The following is a 14,459-nucleotide window of genomic DNA, read 5'->3' as shown; positions in this document are numbered from 1 at the left end:
AAATATAGAACTACAAATTATGCAACAGTCTGATTGTATGTACGGATAGAAACAAGAAAAAAGGAGTTTAGGAAAGTACAGTACATTAATTTATTGACGCATGAAAACACAATATGGAAATAGTGGGTGATTTCCATAATACATTTATGTATCAGATTACACTTCATTCAGAGCACTTCTTTGCCAAACAGCAAATTTCTGATAACCGGCTTGTAATGTTTGATTGCCCTCTACGTGTTGCACCAATTTTTTAAACATGACAAGGATTTTTCTCTTTATCAAGTTAATACAGAAGTAAACATGGATGGTAACTACCAAATTTGAGTAGTTGTGTATCAGATAAAGCTTATATCTTTAAAGTAAAAGGAAGTTTAATGCAGATAACTTTTCTTGCAAGAGTGAAAATCCTTTGTTTAGGAGAACAGCTACCGATAAACACAATACGGCATTCTGCCAGCCATGCAGCAACTTTGTAAGGATGGTTGTATGATCGTGAATTAGTCAAAACATATTCTTTTACATGATTGGTAATAAGAGCTTCAATTTCATTTTTTTAAAGGGGGGCGTTTCCAAAACTGGTCTTTACCTTTAAGGAACAATCCTCAAAAACCATCATCATAAAGGATGGCCTCAGCTGAGCTACTTGCTCTTCCCATCATGATCGTAAAAATGTCTTCTGTATCAAATTAATCCTCCAGGGTACCATGCAGCACAATGTCTGACCTATCATTTTTCTGTGTCCAGAAAACAAGAGGTGAACACCGTAAGTCTTCAGGTAGATCATCCATGGAAGTAGCAACTGCCTTCAAGGACAATCCTTAAGAAGCATCATCATCATGATTATGCAGCGAGATGGGAGTTAAGTCTTTGATGCTACTTGCTCTTTACCACTATGATCTTCTCCACCATGAAGGTATCTTAGGGAAGTCTAGCAATGTCTATCCTCGAGGACACCATGCAAAAAGAAAATGACCCATCATTCTTACGTGTTACGTGTCCAGAAAATATGAGGTGAACAACTACTGAGGTCTTCAAGTACATTGTAGGTGATCCATGGCATAAGCAACAGGTAAAATCCTTTAGACACCATACAGCAAAATGACCTGTCAATTGTTCCATATTCAGGGAATATGATATTAACACCTACTGACGTCTTCAGCTAGATGATCCCTGACAAAAGCATCAGGTTCAATCCTTGGACACCATGCTGCCAAAGGTCTTATCATTGTTCCATGTCCTGTGAATATCCGGTGAACACCAACTGATGATCCCTGACAAAAGAATCCAGTTCAATCCTTGGACAACATGCTGCCAAAGGTCTTATCATTGTTCCATGTCCTGTGAATATCTGATGAACACCAACTGATGATCCATGGCGGAAGCAACAGGTTCAATCCTTGGACACCATGCTGCCAAAGGTCTTATCATTGTTCCATGTCCTGTGAATATCCGGTGAACACCAACTGATGATCCCTGATAAAAGCATCCAGTTCAATCCTTGGACAACATTCTGCCAAAGGTCTTATCATTGTTCCATGTCCTGTGAATATCTGATAAACACCAACTGATGATCCATGGTGGAAGCAACAGGTTCAATCCTTTATAGACACCATGCTGCCAAACGTCTTTCTCATTTGTCGGTGTCCAGGGAGTACAAAGCAAACACTTGTTCAGGTCTCTGCAGCGGGTGAGCCACCAGCGATGCCATCCTGTTGTAAAGATTGGTTGTGTTTCGTCCGACCTCATGGATGTAGGATGTATTGTTCTTGTCAAGGTCCAGGAAAACATCATAGATATCCTGCAAAGGTATAAACATTACCCCCAAAAAAGTATCAAATCAACATCATTGGTCACTCACAATCACATACATTCAACCCTGCCTTAGCAATCCCCGTACAGAAAGACCACCTATCTAAAAATACAATTTTTGTTTAATTGTAGGTTTTCCTTGAATAGTGTTTCTCATTGAAATGCATAATAATGGAATGAATACATAATGACCAACTGTCTATAAAGACCCCTATTCTTTATCTCGCTTAATTTGTCTTTACAGTTTTTATTGTAATAAAAATTGTATATTTGGAACATGACCTACTACACAAAGCCAGCACATGAGGACAGTGCTGACTAGACCTTGGCAGTGCCATCTATAAAGTCTTGCACAAGAACAAGTATTTACAAAATTAAAGGGCCATGACAGAATTTACAATTAATAGTTTAACCATAAAGAAGCTCATGTGATTTGTTTTTTTTGTGGATAAAAGACAATGGTGTAAGGAACTCAGAAATAGAATAAATGGGATACTATTTTGATATGGGACCAAATCTCAAAGACTGTATAGCTGATTCTGAATAAATTTACCTTGCAGCAGTTTTCTTCGGACGGTGGTTCATGAAGATAAAACACATCAAAGAAGAAATACGGTGAGGCGGATAGCGCTACTTGAGCCTACACCAGGGGAAAAAAACAAACAAACATTTATACATCTTACAGAGTGGTTTGCTTATAAATCATAGTATTGTTAGTCTGTCATAAAATTACCTGCATGTGGTGGACAAATGAGCGTTCATGGTTTTGTTTTAAGTCTCATTCAAACTTCCAAATTTCTATGATTGTCCTAGCTGAGATAGGTTAGTCTAGAGTTGCCATGAATGTTAGAAAATTGACTGCAAAGAAATAATTGCTAGAGCATGAGTCATTAATGGTATAGACCAGTTTTGGAAATGCCCCCCTCTCAAAAAATGAAATGGAAGCTCTCATTACCAATCATGTGAAAGATTATATTTTGACTAATACGTGATGATAACAATTTTGCCAGGAAACCGCCTAATAATTGATATATTTTGTAAATTATCATATCTATCCGGCCTGGATAGATATCGCATTGTCCCATATACATCCTTCTGTGTACAGTGCTTGTAACTTTACCAAGACTGGGCCAAATTTCTTATCATTTTGATGATTCCAGAACCATGCAGTACACACCAATACTTATATGCTAGATGATCAACCTTTTCTTTCACAATGCAATCGCATGAACTGGTCTATAACTTTAAGCATACAAGTGTATTCAATAACTATTCACCAATCTACTTAAAATAATTTCAATTGAAGCTTTATAATGTGATATGGCATTATTGCGAAATATGGAAACCACCATGCACTCCGCACAGTAGCACTTCATGGCGTCACATGAATTGGTCTCCTATTCCCCACCCCACAGACTCTACACACATACCTATATATGTGTGTGTGTGTGTGCCAATGAATGAGCGGTTTCTAAAACTAGATATGGCTGCTTCTACACATACAAAACTGTTACACCGGCACTCACCTCTCGGCCGTTGTCAAACTCGGGTATGAGAGCTGACCTTCCGTAGAAAAACAGCGTTCTGACGATGTAAGGAGGAGGCAACACCTCGATGTCTTCAATCACTGGCAATTCTACTTTATGTACACTGTAGTAAAGAGAAGAAGATAGCTTTAAGAATCTAGTTCCAGTCATTCCTTTATAAATGCCAAGAAGAATATTTTCTCAATGGTAAAGCAGTGTCTTCTTTTCCATCTTACATCTGACACATCTACTTAAAGGGATTGGGTATCTTTGCCTCAGATTCTAAACAAAATCCTGGATTTAGCTCATGCTACAATCATAATTATCAACCTTTAGGTCAGTCAGGAACCCCATGACTTTTACAAGCCGATCGCCTGTCTGATTATCAAGATATATATGATTGGAAATCAAAATTTAAAAAAATGTTTTCCCAACGTTTTTTATAACACCACAGTCTATTGGGAAAAATGAGTATGGTAAAACCGGTCACTCAAAGACTTTTACTTTTTTGAGGTACTTCGTGATCATTTTGGAGCGCCATTTTTTAAGCGCTTCAATAGTACAGCATATAATAATAATATTCATTTGTAAAGCGCAATAACTATGTGGATATATTCTATTGTGCTGCAAGAGCTCGTAAATGCTGTGCTATACATACTATATGAACAAGTGAGTTTTCAGTTTTGATTTAAAATTATCTAGTGATGGGGCTTTCCTTATTTCTAGTGGTAATTTATTCCATAATCTAGGGGCAGCACAGAGAAATGACCGGTCCCCGAGGGTTACTTTGGTTTTATATGGGGGTATTTGCAACATAAATGTGTCTTGTGTACTACGAAGGTTACGACCATGAGTTTGAGACTTGATGTGCAACAATTCAGTAACGTAACTAGGAGTTTGACCATTTAGAGCTTTGTAGACTATCATTAATATTTTAAATGTAATTCTCTGGCGAATTGGCAGCCAATGTAGTTCCTTTAGAAGTGGGGTTATTCGAGAGAATTTTGGGAGGCTGCAAATTAGTCGTGCACATGTATTTTGGACCCGCTGCAACTTGGAAATTTGTGAGTCTGGCAATCCATACAATAAACTATTACAGTAATCTAGTTTACTAGTAACACATGCATGCATGATAGTTTTCATGCTGTCCTGATCAAAGTATTTTCGAATGCGTCTCAAATTATAAATCATGAAATAGGCTGATTTGCATATTTTAGTGATATGTGAATCCATATTCAGGTGGGTATCAAAAGACACACCTAAGTTTCTAACAGTATCAGATGGGGTTATGGTTGAGTCACCAACTGATACACTACGCGACCTAAATTTAGAAACCTGGCGTGGAGTACCAATGACCAAAAGTTCTGTTTTGTTATCATTTAACATCAACTTGTTTTGCAACATCCAAATCTTAATATAAACAACACATGATTCTAATTCAGAAATACAATGATCTTCAGCCGGTGTGTTAGGACAGAAAGATAGGTATAGTTGGGTGTCGTCTGCATAGCAGTGACAACTAATACTAGGAAACTCTCTATGGATATTTGTAAGGAGTCTGCTTGTATACAAGGTAAACAACAGAGGGCCTAATCGCGACCATTGAGGAACGCCAAAAGGCACATTGAATACATCAGAGACAACGTTATCAATTTCAATTTTCTGTTTTCTATCTGACAAGTAAGATTCAATCCATTCGATAACCTTGCCATCAACCCTAAAATGGCTTCTTAGAGTTTTCAGTAAAAATGAGTGATCTATTGTGTCGAAAGCACTGCTCATATCAAGGAGAAGCAGCAGACTTATTTTCTGGTTGTCCATTGACATAAGAAGATCACTTTTTATCCTAAGAAGTGCTGTTTCAGTACTGTGAAATTTTCGGTATGCTGATTGATTGAGCGGCAACAGTGAATGATGTTCAATGTGCTCAAGAATCTGTTGGGTAGCAGCACCTTCTACCAACTTAGAAATATACTGAAGATTACTAATGGGCCTTAAATTACTCAATTCTGTTTCGAGGCCCGGCTTTTTCAATAGTGGTTTCACTAGAGCGACCTTCCACAATGCAGGGAATTGCCCTGCTGATAGAGACAAGTTCAACATAGAGGTAATAACAGGTATCAATTCATCAAGACATTGCAGCAATAGTTTTGTGGGCATTGGGTCCAATGGACAGGACTTCTTACTGAGCTTCATTATCAATTTTCTAGCGTCTTGTTCGGACAGTGATTTAAAACTTGTCAGCGTCACTATCTGCGAATCGACTGGAACGTCATCATTGATCAGTTTGTCTACGTGTACATTGCCAAGTTTTAAATCTATATAGTTATGAATTTTCTGAACTTTATCCAAGAAAAACTTGCCCAAGTTGTTGACAAATGATTTTGAATCAACGTTACAAGGTACAATGGGTTGTTTATTTGACATGTTTAGCAAACCCTTTACAATATTGAACAACGCTTTCGTGTTTTCTTTATGTTCAGACACTAAATCTTTATGGTGACTCTTCCGTGCCTCATACAATGAAAAGGAGTAAGAGTTACGAATTGACTTAAATGCTTTCCAGTCTTTGTCTGTTTTTGATTTCATCCAAATTTTTTCAGCTTTCCTCTTTTTTCTCTTTTCTTCTAATATACTATCGGTCAACCATGGCGCCTTAGGTCGCAAAACAAAAGTTTTTGTTGCCTTTGGCGCATGCTTGTCTAAGAGGTCATTGAGAGTTGTGTCATATAACATCGCTAATTCAGTGACATCACTGGGTGTTCCATCACAAAGACGACTTTCAGTTAAGTCTTTTCTAAGTAACTCAGTATTGATTGCAGATAGTCTGCAGACACTGATAACACGTAGGGCCATGCATCTCAGATTTAAGATTGTTAAACGATGCCTTTAATGTACGCAATGAGCTTTCTAATTATTGAAATGCCATAACAGCTAAATGAAACAGTTCGTCACTACCCAAACGTGTACAAATTTGAATACATTACGATAATGGTTATTGACATTGAAATCAACTTCCAACATTTGGCATATTTTCTCAACTCCTGGGAAATTTTGGTTGTCAAAACTATTTTTCTATGTGTACTTTCATCTTTATTGACATAGATATAGATATATTTCCTGGTATAGATATTCTTGGTTACTACACATATTTGGGGTTCTTAGCCAATCACTTTGTGCCCAGACCATGCTTCCTCGAGAGGACCTTTTCCCAACTTCATTTTCTTGTAGATCCTCTTAAGAGCATTCCATTTTTACAAGTCAGAAACAAACTTTAAATTCTTAAAGAGCGTCCAACCATGCTCATATTGCACTCTTTCACAGAAAAGAAAATGGATTTTTGCCTTCACATTTTCAAGTTTTTATTTTATTTATTTATCTATCTATCTATCTATCTATCTATCTATCTATCTATCTATTTATTTATTTATTTTATTTCATTTTATTTTAATTTTTATTATCATTATTATTATTATTATTATCTTTTTTTTTTTTGAGGTGGGGGGGGGGGGGGGGGGGGGAACGCAGCATGTGTCCCCTTTGAACCCCACCCCCATCTGCCACTGATGTGTCTTTCCATTCACTACCACAAATGAGTTTTAAATGTTGAAAGCCACTGCTCAACTTACATGGTTTCAAACAATGACGTCAGGTCACATGACTCACAATCCCGCGTCTCACTGGTCAGATCAAACATCACGTTGAGAAATTCCTCCACATCGGACGTGAAGTCTTGCAGCTTTTGAAAGCAGAAATAAAAATCAAAAATCAGGATGAAGAGGATCGAGGAGAATGAAGTTATGTATGTAATCTTGACTATTCATAAGGCATACAAAACTTCAGGTTTACGTTTTGGTGCTTATTTCATTTCTTACTAAAGCAGGGTTTTTCTGACAGTGACATTGTACTACCAAGATGCCTTGCATGAAATAACTGATGTAGGGGTGATAGTGAGCACTAAAAAAAAGTATTTTCCCCCCCTCAACCACACCACGTACCCTTGAGTAAAAAAAAGAAGAAGAGGATTTGGGGGTAAAAATGGTATCTAACAACATTTGCCCCCTTTTGAGTAAGAAACATTGGGAAATAATAGGGAAGAATAGAGAAAATAAGGGAAAAATCTGGAAGAAGAAAGAAAAAAAAAAATCTGGAAAATTTAAATCAGGTTTTTATCAGGCCTGTGATGACAAGTTTACAACCAAATTATATAATTCAAAGACAGTTTGAACAGAATACAAAGAATTCAGTGCACCAACATTGTGCAACCTGTCTGATTTTTGACAATGCCATTTTTTAAAATGATCAATAAATGGACTCTTACCCATACTGCACTCTCCTGTAGCACCACCAATGCGAATTGGTGTCTGGGGTTGATGTTACTCTTGGTTCGTATAAACATACTCAGAGCCCGTTTTACCAGCTCAATGGGTAGATGTTTCGTCCTGTTCAAATGAAAGAGGGAATAATTGTATAACATGTACAGTATATGCAGTTCAGAATTATTTCCTTTTGAACTCTATGAATACATAAATTAATTAGATGTGATCTGTCTTTTTCCTTTCTATTCAAATGAATGATATACATGTATTGGTTTCATTTCAAGTAGTGAAATATGACCTTATAGTGAACAACTTACGATTGTTTTTTAATGAAGTATACACAATTCAAAATATAAGGGCAGCATTTCATGAATCTTTTGCCGACATCCAAATTGAAGCAATTCATTTTTAATACACACGTTTCAAAGAGATGTCGGAAAACTTGTACTTATGACAGTTTTGTTGAACAATGCCCAGGACGTTATTCCTTTGTTTGTACTCACCCATCTCTCTGTAGAAAAGGCACTCTGTTGACTTCACTTGCAAGGTCTAAACAGATAATCTATGAGGAGATGAATAAAACAGTTCAATTAATTTCCATTCTTAAAACACATTTGAATATTTATAATTCCACGATATATATTCCCAAAAGGGTATTACGTAGATATTTCAAGTGTTTTTGTAATTTAAATCTCATGATAGCTCATTGTTAAGAACAAGTTTCCATCCTCTGGACTAACAAATAATTCCCCTGTGCTTCCAAAATTATTTGCAACTACCAGAGCACTCTTAAAATTAGTTTCATCTCTTTTAAAGCCCGTCTGCACTAGTTTGGCCAGGAAGGATTAGACCACCCATCGTGGTCACTGACAGGTCTTTATCTCATCAACTCAGCTCTCTATCAACATAAGGAAAAGAGGATCATGGGGGACCAACATGCGCCGCTTAGGCATTGTTTTCTATATAGACGGAGCAAGTAGCTACAAGTAGTGCAGTGGGGCTTTAAACTGTTCCCAAGTTTACTCCTTCCCAATGTATAACTACATGTCTGTTGGATTGTGTGTTGAAACATGTCTTTCCATTTCCTTTCTCCTTTTGTAATGCTCTGTCTTGTTCCTTTTGTCTCCATTTTAAAGGGAAAGTCCACCCCCAAAATAAGTTTGTTTCGATAGAGGCAGAATAATAAGAAAATCAGGTGAGTAAAAGTTTGAGCAAATTCTGAATGAAAATAAGAAAGTTATGAATTATTGAAGTTGTGATCAATCAAATACAAATTGGCAACTCTGTGACTTATTATACGAGCTCTCCTTCATTTGCTTTGTGCATAATATTCCATAAAATCATGTTTTCTTCGTTATTGATGACGGAATATATATTTGTTCCTTGCAGGGGGAGTATAGAAACATATTTGCAATTATTATATTTAGGGTGCATGTATGGTTGAATTTTTCTTGAGGGAAAATGAAAATTTTAGATTTTTTTTATTACTGAGCAAATGGAAGTTGAGCTCGCATGATATGTCATAGAGTTGCCAATTTGTGTTTGATTGATCACAACTTCAATAATTCATAACTTTCTTATTTTCATTCAGAATTTGCTCAAACTTTCACTCACCTGATTTTCTTATTATTCTGCCTCTTTCGAAACAAACTTATTTTTGGGGTGGACTTTCCCTTTAAAGGGATCCGGTAACTTTGCCTTATATCCTTTAAAAAAATCCTTTAATTAGCTCATGCTGCAATGATAATTAATAGACCTTTAGGTTAATCAGGAACACCATGACTTTTACAAGCCAATCGTCTGTCAGATTATCAAGATATTTATGATTGAAAATCGAAATCAAACTTTGTGTTTGCCAAACGCTTTTCATAACACTACAGTCTAAAGGGGAAAACGAGTATGGTAAAACCACTCACTCCAAGGTTTTTACTTTTTTGAGGCACTTCTTGATATTTTGAAGTGCAATTTTTTTAGGGCTTCAATATAACAGCATATCACAGACACTGATAACGCATAGGGCCATGAATCTCAGATTTAACATTGTTAAACATACCCCTTTAAGCTCTTTTCGCTTCTCGCTCCCTCCTCCCACATAGCCTCTGCTCCCTCTCTCACTCTCCTCTTGACCTGTATATACAAACAATCTATATTTTCTCTGAACTCTTGACAGCCGGGAGCTTGGCCCCTTCTCATAGGCCTGCCACTTCCCTTCCATTTTTGTTCATCTCTCTCGCTTGCCCCTATTTCACTCTCTTCTTGTTGCTCCTTCCCTCCCCTTATCTCCCCTCACCTTTCACTCTCTACAGAAAACCCCTTACTATTTTCTCTCTCTCTCTCACCCATCTCTCCCAAATATCTATCTCTCTATCTCTCCCAAATATCCATCTCTCTCTCTCTCTCTCTCACTCTCTCTCTCTCTCTCACCTTTCACTCTCTACAGAAAACCCCTTACTATTTTCTCTGGACAGTTGACTCCTGGTAACCTTGGTCCCTTCACAATACTCCTATCACCGTCTTCATCACTGGCCCCTGCCTCCGTCTCTGATGGACCTCTTGACCTGAACTCTGACCTCCCAGCCTGGCTGGTCGTTCTCTTGGGTGGGGGCGGGGTCGGCCCCATCTGGGCTTCGTCTGCACTGTCTGCTTGCAGCCCACTGCTGCTGGCCTGATCAATCCTAGAAAAGAATGAAACAAAGATTTTAATAAAATCAGCGACATAACAAATGGTTTCTGACACATCAAATTAATGAAGTTGTTCTATAAAAAAACAATTTCAAATTAAATCATAATCACATTGATTAATTTACACTAAAAAGGCCAGCAGGACATATCTACATTTGGCTCATCATTACATCATTTCATCAGTTGGTGCTCCCATGGTGAAGTCTACCATACAGCTCTCCACTCAGCAGACAACAAACAGATTGTTTTCTACATACCCTGTATATGTATACTCAGTTGTAACTGTTTTCAAAATGTGTGGACCCATTGAAATAAACTTCTGTTTGAAGGGTAATCAGCCCCTTATGTAGACATTAAAATGGAAATAGTAAACAAGATCCCTCCCCCTCCCCCTCCCCCTCCCCCTCCTCCTCCCCCTCCTCGGATCCTCCTCCTCCTCCTCCCCCTCCTCGGATCCTCCTCCTCCTCCTCCTTCTTCTTCTTATCATTATCATAAGTAATTTTCCATCAGCTGCACCACCATAATCCCTAACTTTCTTTTTAAAAGATCATGAATTTGGAGTGACAAATACAATGCAACAACACTGACATTAACACTGATAAACAATCCAACAACTACAAGCACAAAAATAAACAAAGAAAAAACAACAAGCAAACAAGCAAGCAAACAAAATAGTAACCACTTACACAACCTCTGAAGCATTGTCTGGTTCCTGTCTGTCCCTGACATGATCAATGTTTCCTGTATTCTCATCATGAACATCAAAATTCTCTCCAGATTCAGCGGGCATTTCTTCTCCTTCTTTCTCCATTTTATCCTTTAAGGTCTGTCTCAGGTCAGTACTGATAATGAAAAGCACCAATAAAAAAAGTGGAGTGTCTTAATAATATCCTAACGTTAGATTAGGAGTTATAATGATAAAAATAAAACATAACAACAAATAGACTAAGGAAGAAAAAAAAAACACTAAAAATCAAATGAATCAATATTCTCATTTCTCGGTCACATCATGTGTCTAAAGACTAGCACATTATACGCAATGCATGAAGGCTCCTTCCAAAATGATGCAGCTAAACCGCGACGTTAGTTTAATATGATCTGATTCTGAAGATGTGAAGCCGTAAAGTGTAATACGCTCATATTTCTGCATGTTTTTATGTTAACACAGTCATCAATGACTATGTGAAAGTTCTTTCTAGCATGCAGTTACCATTCATTTACAAACCGCAGCAGCTTTTTGAGGCGATTTACTATGCCTTACCTAAACAAGCCGGGTTTGGTCGTGCTAATAAATTGGCCTTTCAAAGAATAAGGAAATCAAAAATACAACATTAGACCTAGACTAGTCTAGACCCTATCGTCTAGGTCTAGAACGTTGAATTAATCATTAACAGTTTGAGTTTTACTTTGCCCAATAAAATATAAAATACTTAATTAAGATTAAAAATGATTATGTGAAAAGGAATTAGTTACAAGGGCGGTGTTACATATAGTCTAAGCCGTCTAGAGCGCACTGTATACCGGAAAGTTTAGACAAGAACTCGGGTCTTGCCCCACTGCATTACAATCACCGGTTCAGCGAGGACAACGTCCCCCAAACCTCCGGGCACAGAGCATGCTCACCACGGTGGTAACCCCTACAAACCACGCCCAATTTCCACCATAGAAAAGAACGTTATTAGCTGCCATCACACACAGAAATTATTATTTTACAATAAAGTTATCGAAATTACACTTGTACTTCATACACAGGTAAACATAATATCACATACCTGTACAATTTAAACACTCTTCACTTACTCGAAAAAAAAGAAAGGGGAACTCACCCGCATCAGATTCTGTGTATGGTAGCGGTTTCGGTAAAAGTAAATGGGAAAAAGCTTCTCGCAGCATTATCCAATCTCGATTCTCGATGTGTCCCGACTCTAGGCCCGAATTCACAAAGGAGGTTTGTCGACAAACCTTGGTTTTCGTGCATCATATGACGCCTTTTTACGCGTTTTTTTTTTTTTTTTTACAAACCTGGCTTGTAAAATCGCGTCAAACAAAGGTTTGTCGACAAACCTCCTTTGTGAATTCGGGCCTTAGAGTTTTCTTTTCTGGCAAAATGTTTACATGTGCTTCCATATGTCTACTCCCTGATACATTCATATCTAATAATTTTTGTATGAGTAAATTTGATGCAGAATTTCATTCTTTGATGGGATTCAACCTTCATTGAATATCTTTATTTCTTTTTTGTTTGTTGCTCTCTTTCACTTCATATCAAATCTCTCCACAACTCTTCTTCCTTCCAAACTACTCCCTTGTAATAACCTCAAGGAATTTTCATCTTGATCATCTACTCTCTTTCTCTTCAAAACTTTCTCTCAGCATCAAACAAAATACAGCAAAATACAAAGAGTGTATGACATGTAATAAATGCATATTTTAATCAGAGGAGAATTAATTAAGAAACAAAGAAAAAGTGTAATATTAAATTTTCTGATATCATTAATTCTGGCATAATGACAATCTGACAAAGCATTGTTCAGTCCTGTGGAAAGCTTTAACCGCATGTAAAAGTAAAATAACTGACTTTTCATCTGAAGTAGTTTTATATAGTTACATTTAAAAAGGAAAGTTCCTAGATTAGGAACTCATCCGAATCTTAATAATGGCTTTCTCTTCTTTAATAGTGCATATTACAAGTCAAGGCATAGCTAAGAAAATGAACAATTTAAACCTAATAAGAAGATTTCTGAAAACCTGGCAGTAGCATCATGCAAGCTAGGTGACATGGAAATATGAAAGGATAGCATGTAAGATTATCTTGCAATTTGAAAATTCAAAATAATTAGTCCCTTACATTCAAAAGTGAATTTCGGTACATAATCAACTGCAAATACTATTTCTTGAAGGAAATCTGATATTTCTCAAATCAATACAATATAACCATTTAAAAAGGAAAACTAAAAACCAGTGTTTTACAAGAACTATTCAGTAGAATAGGGTGTATTCTGAAATTTCATCATACATGTACCGGTGCATGTACTTAAATATCAGTACAAATTGGCAGCTCTAAAATAGAGATGAGTTATTCATGGAGGAAAAAGACAACCACCTAGCACCTTTTCATAGTTTGGCACCATGCCAAAAATATCTCTGTTCATTCAAGTTAATCCAGTTTGTGTGCAGATTTGCATGACATCGAATCAAATTAGAACATGTCAGGTACAATTAAACTTGAAAGAGCAAACTCATGTATGGTTTTAAAAGTTCTGATTTATTCTGCACAAAACAGAGTTCCAGAATACTGTTATTCAGAAATGTTGTTTAAATACTGCCACTCTTTAGGGTGCAAATTCCATGAAAGTATTCATACTCCAATGGAAATTATGTATATATTCATCATATTACAACAAAATGGATTGCAGAAGAATTAATCACGAATGAGATAAAATCACATTGTGTACTAACTCTCCCTGAAAAGTAAGATTCAGCCAATGATTTGCATGAGTAGCCACAATTATTTGAACATGTTCAAAACAAGAAATATACCTTTTCTATCACACCACATACTTTGAGTGTCTCTTTTTATCAATATTTTCCTGCACCTACAGTTTATTTGCATGATAAAAGAATGGACAGCTATATGAAATGAAAAGACCGGTATATGCACAATGGAGAAAAAGAAGATGATTATATTCACCCTCGATAAAATATCTTGTTATTTTCTAAAGAAGGTGGCGGGGGGGGGGGGGGGCAGGCTATTTAAACTAATGAAAATAATCGTAAGAAGGAAAAGTATTGCCTCGGGCTTACATATACACTATACTCAAAGAGTTATAATGACTATTCAAGAAGCACCAATAGCAAAATTGCCCCAAGGCCCTGACAAATTTGGGTGTTGTGTTCTCCGATTCTTAACCTTGCTGTATCAACAAATTATGTTTACGTATACTTTATCTATTACAAGGTACTCTTCTTTAATACATATGCAAATGAAATATCTCCTTAAAAAAATACTATCTAGGGGCTGGATGAAATGCAAACAAATACAAATACTGTAACCTCACTTTACTTCAGGTCTGAAATACTGGAACAGAAATATATTTGAAGGCTTAAGCTATTATATATCCA

General features: G+C 36.8%; 1 protein-coding gene across 1 annotated transcript; it reads right to left on the bottom strand.

Annotated features, from left to right (window-relative positions):
• Positions 1-1,299: 1,299 nt before the first annotated feature.
• LOC115918984 (BRISC and BRCA1-A complex member 1-like) lies at positions 1,300-12,266 on the bottom strand. Its single transcript, XM_030996318.1, has 9 exons — positions 12,164-12,266; positions 11,024-11,179; positions 10,107-10,329; positions 8,158-8,216; positions 7,657-7,777; positions 6,965-7,074; positions 3,336-3,459; positions 2,363-2,449; positions 1,300-1,798 (listed from the first exon to the last, which is right to left on the bottom strand). The coding sequence occupies exons 2-9, from the start codon at positions 11,146-11,148 to the stop codon at positions 1,631-1,633; spliced, it is 1,017 nt and encodes a 338-aa protein (XP_030852178.1). The 5' UTR covers positions 11,149-11,179; positions 12,164-12,266; the 3' UTR covers positions 1,300-1,630.
• Positions 12,267-14,459: the final 2,193 nt, after the last annotated feature.

Source organism: Strongylocentrotus purpuratus, unplaced genomic scaffold, assembly GCF_000002235.5.
Source record: "Strongylocentrotus purpuratus isolate Spur 01 unplaced genomic scaffold, Spur_5.0 spur5_scaffold_3, whole genome shotgun sequence".
Lineage (NCBI taxonomy): Eukaryota > Metazoa > Echinodermata > Echinoidea > Camarodonta > Strongylocentrotidae > Strongylocentrotus > Strongylocentrotus purpuratus.
Note: the sequence above shows the minus strand (reverse complement) of the source record. Positions and strands in the feature narration are given on the sequence as shown.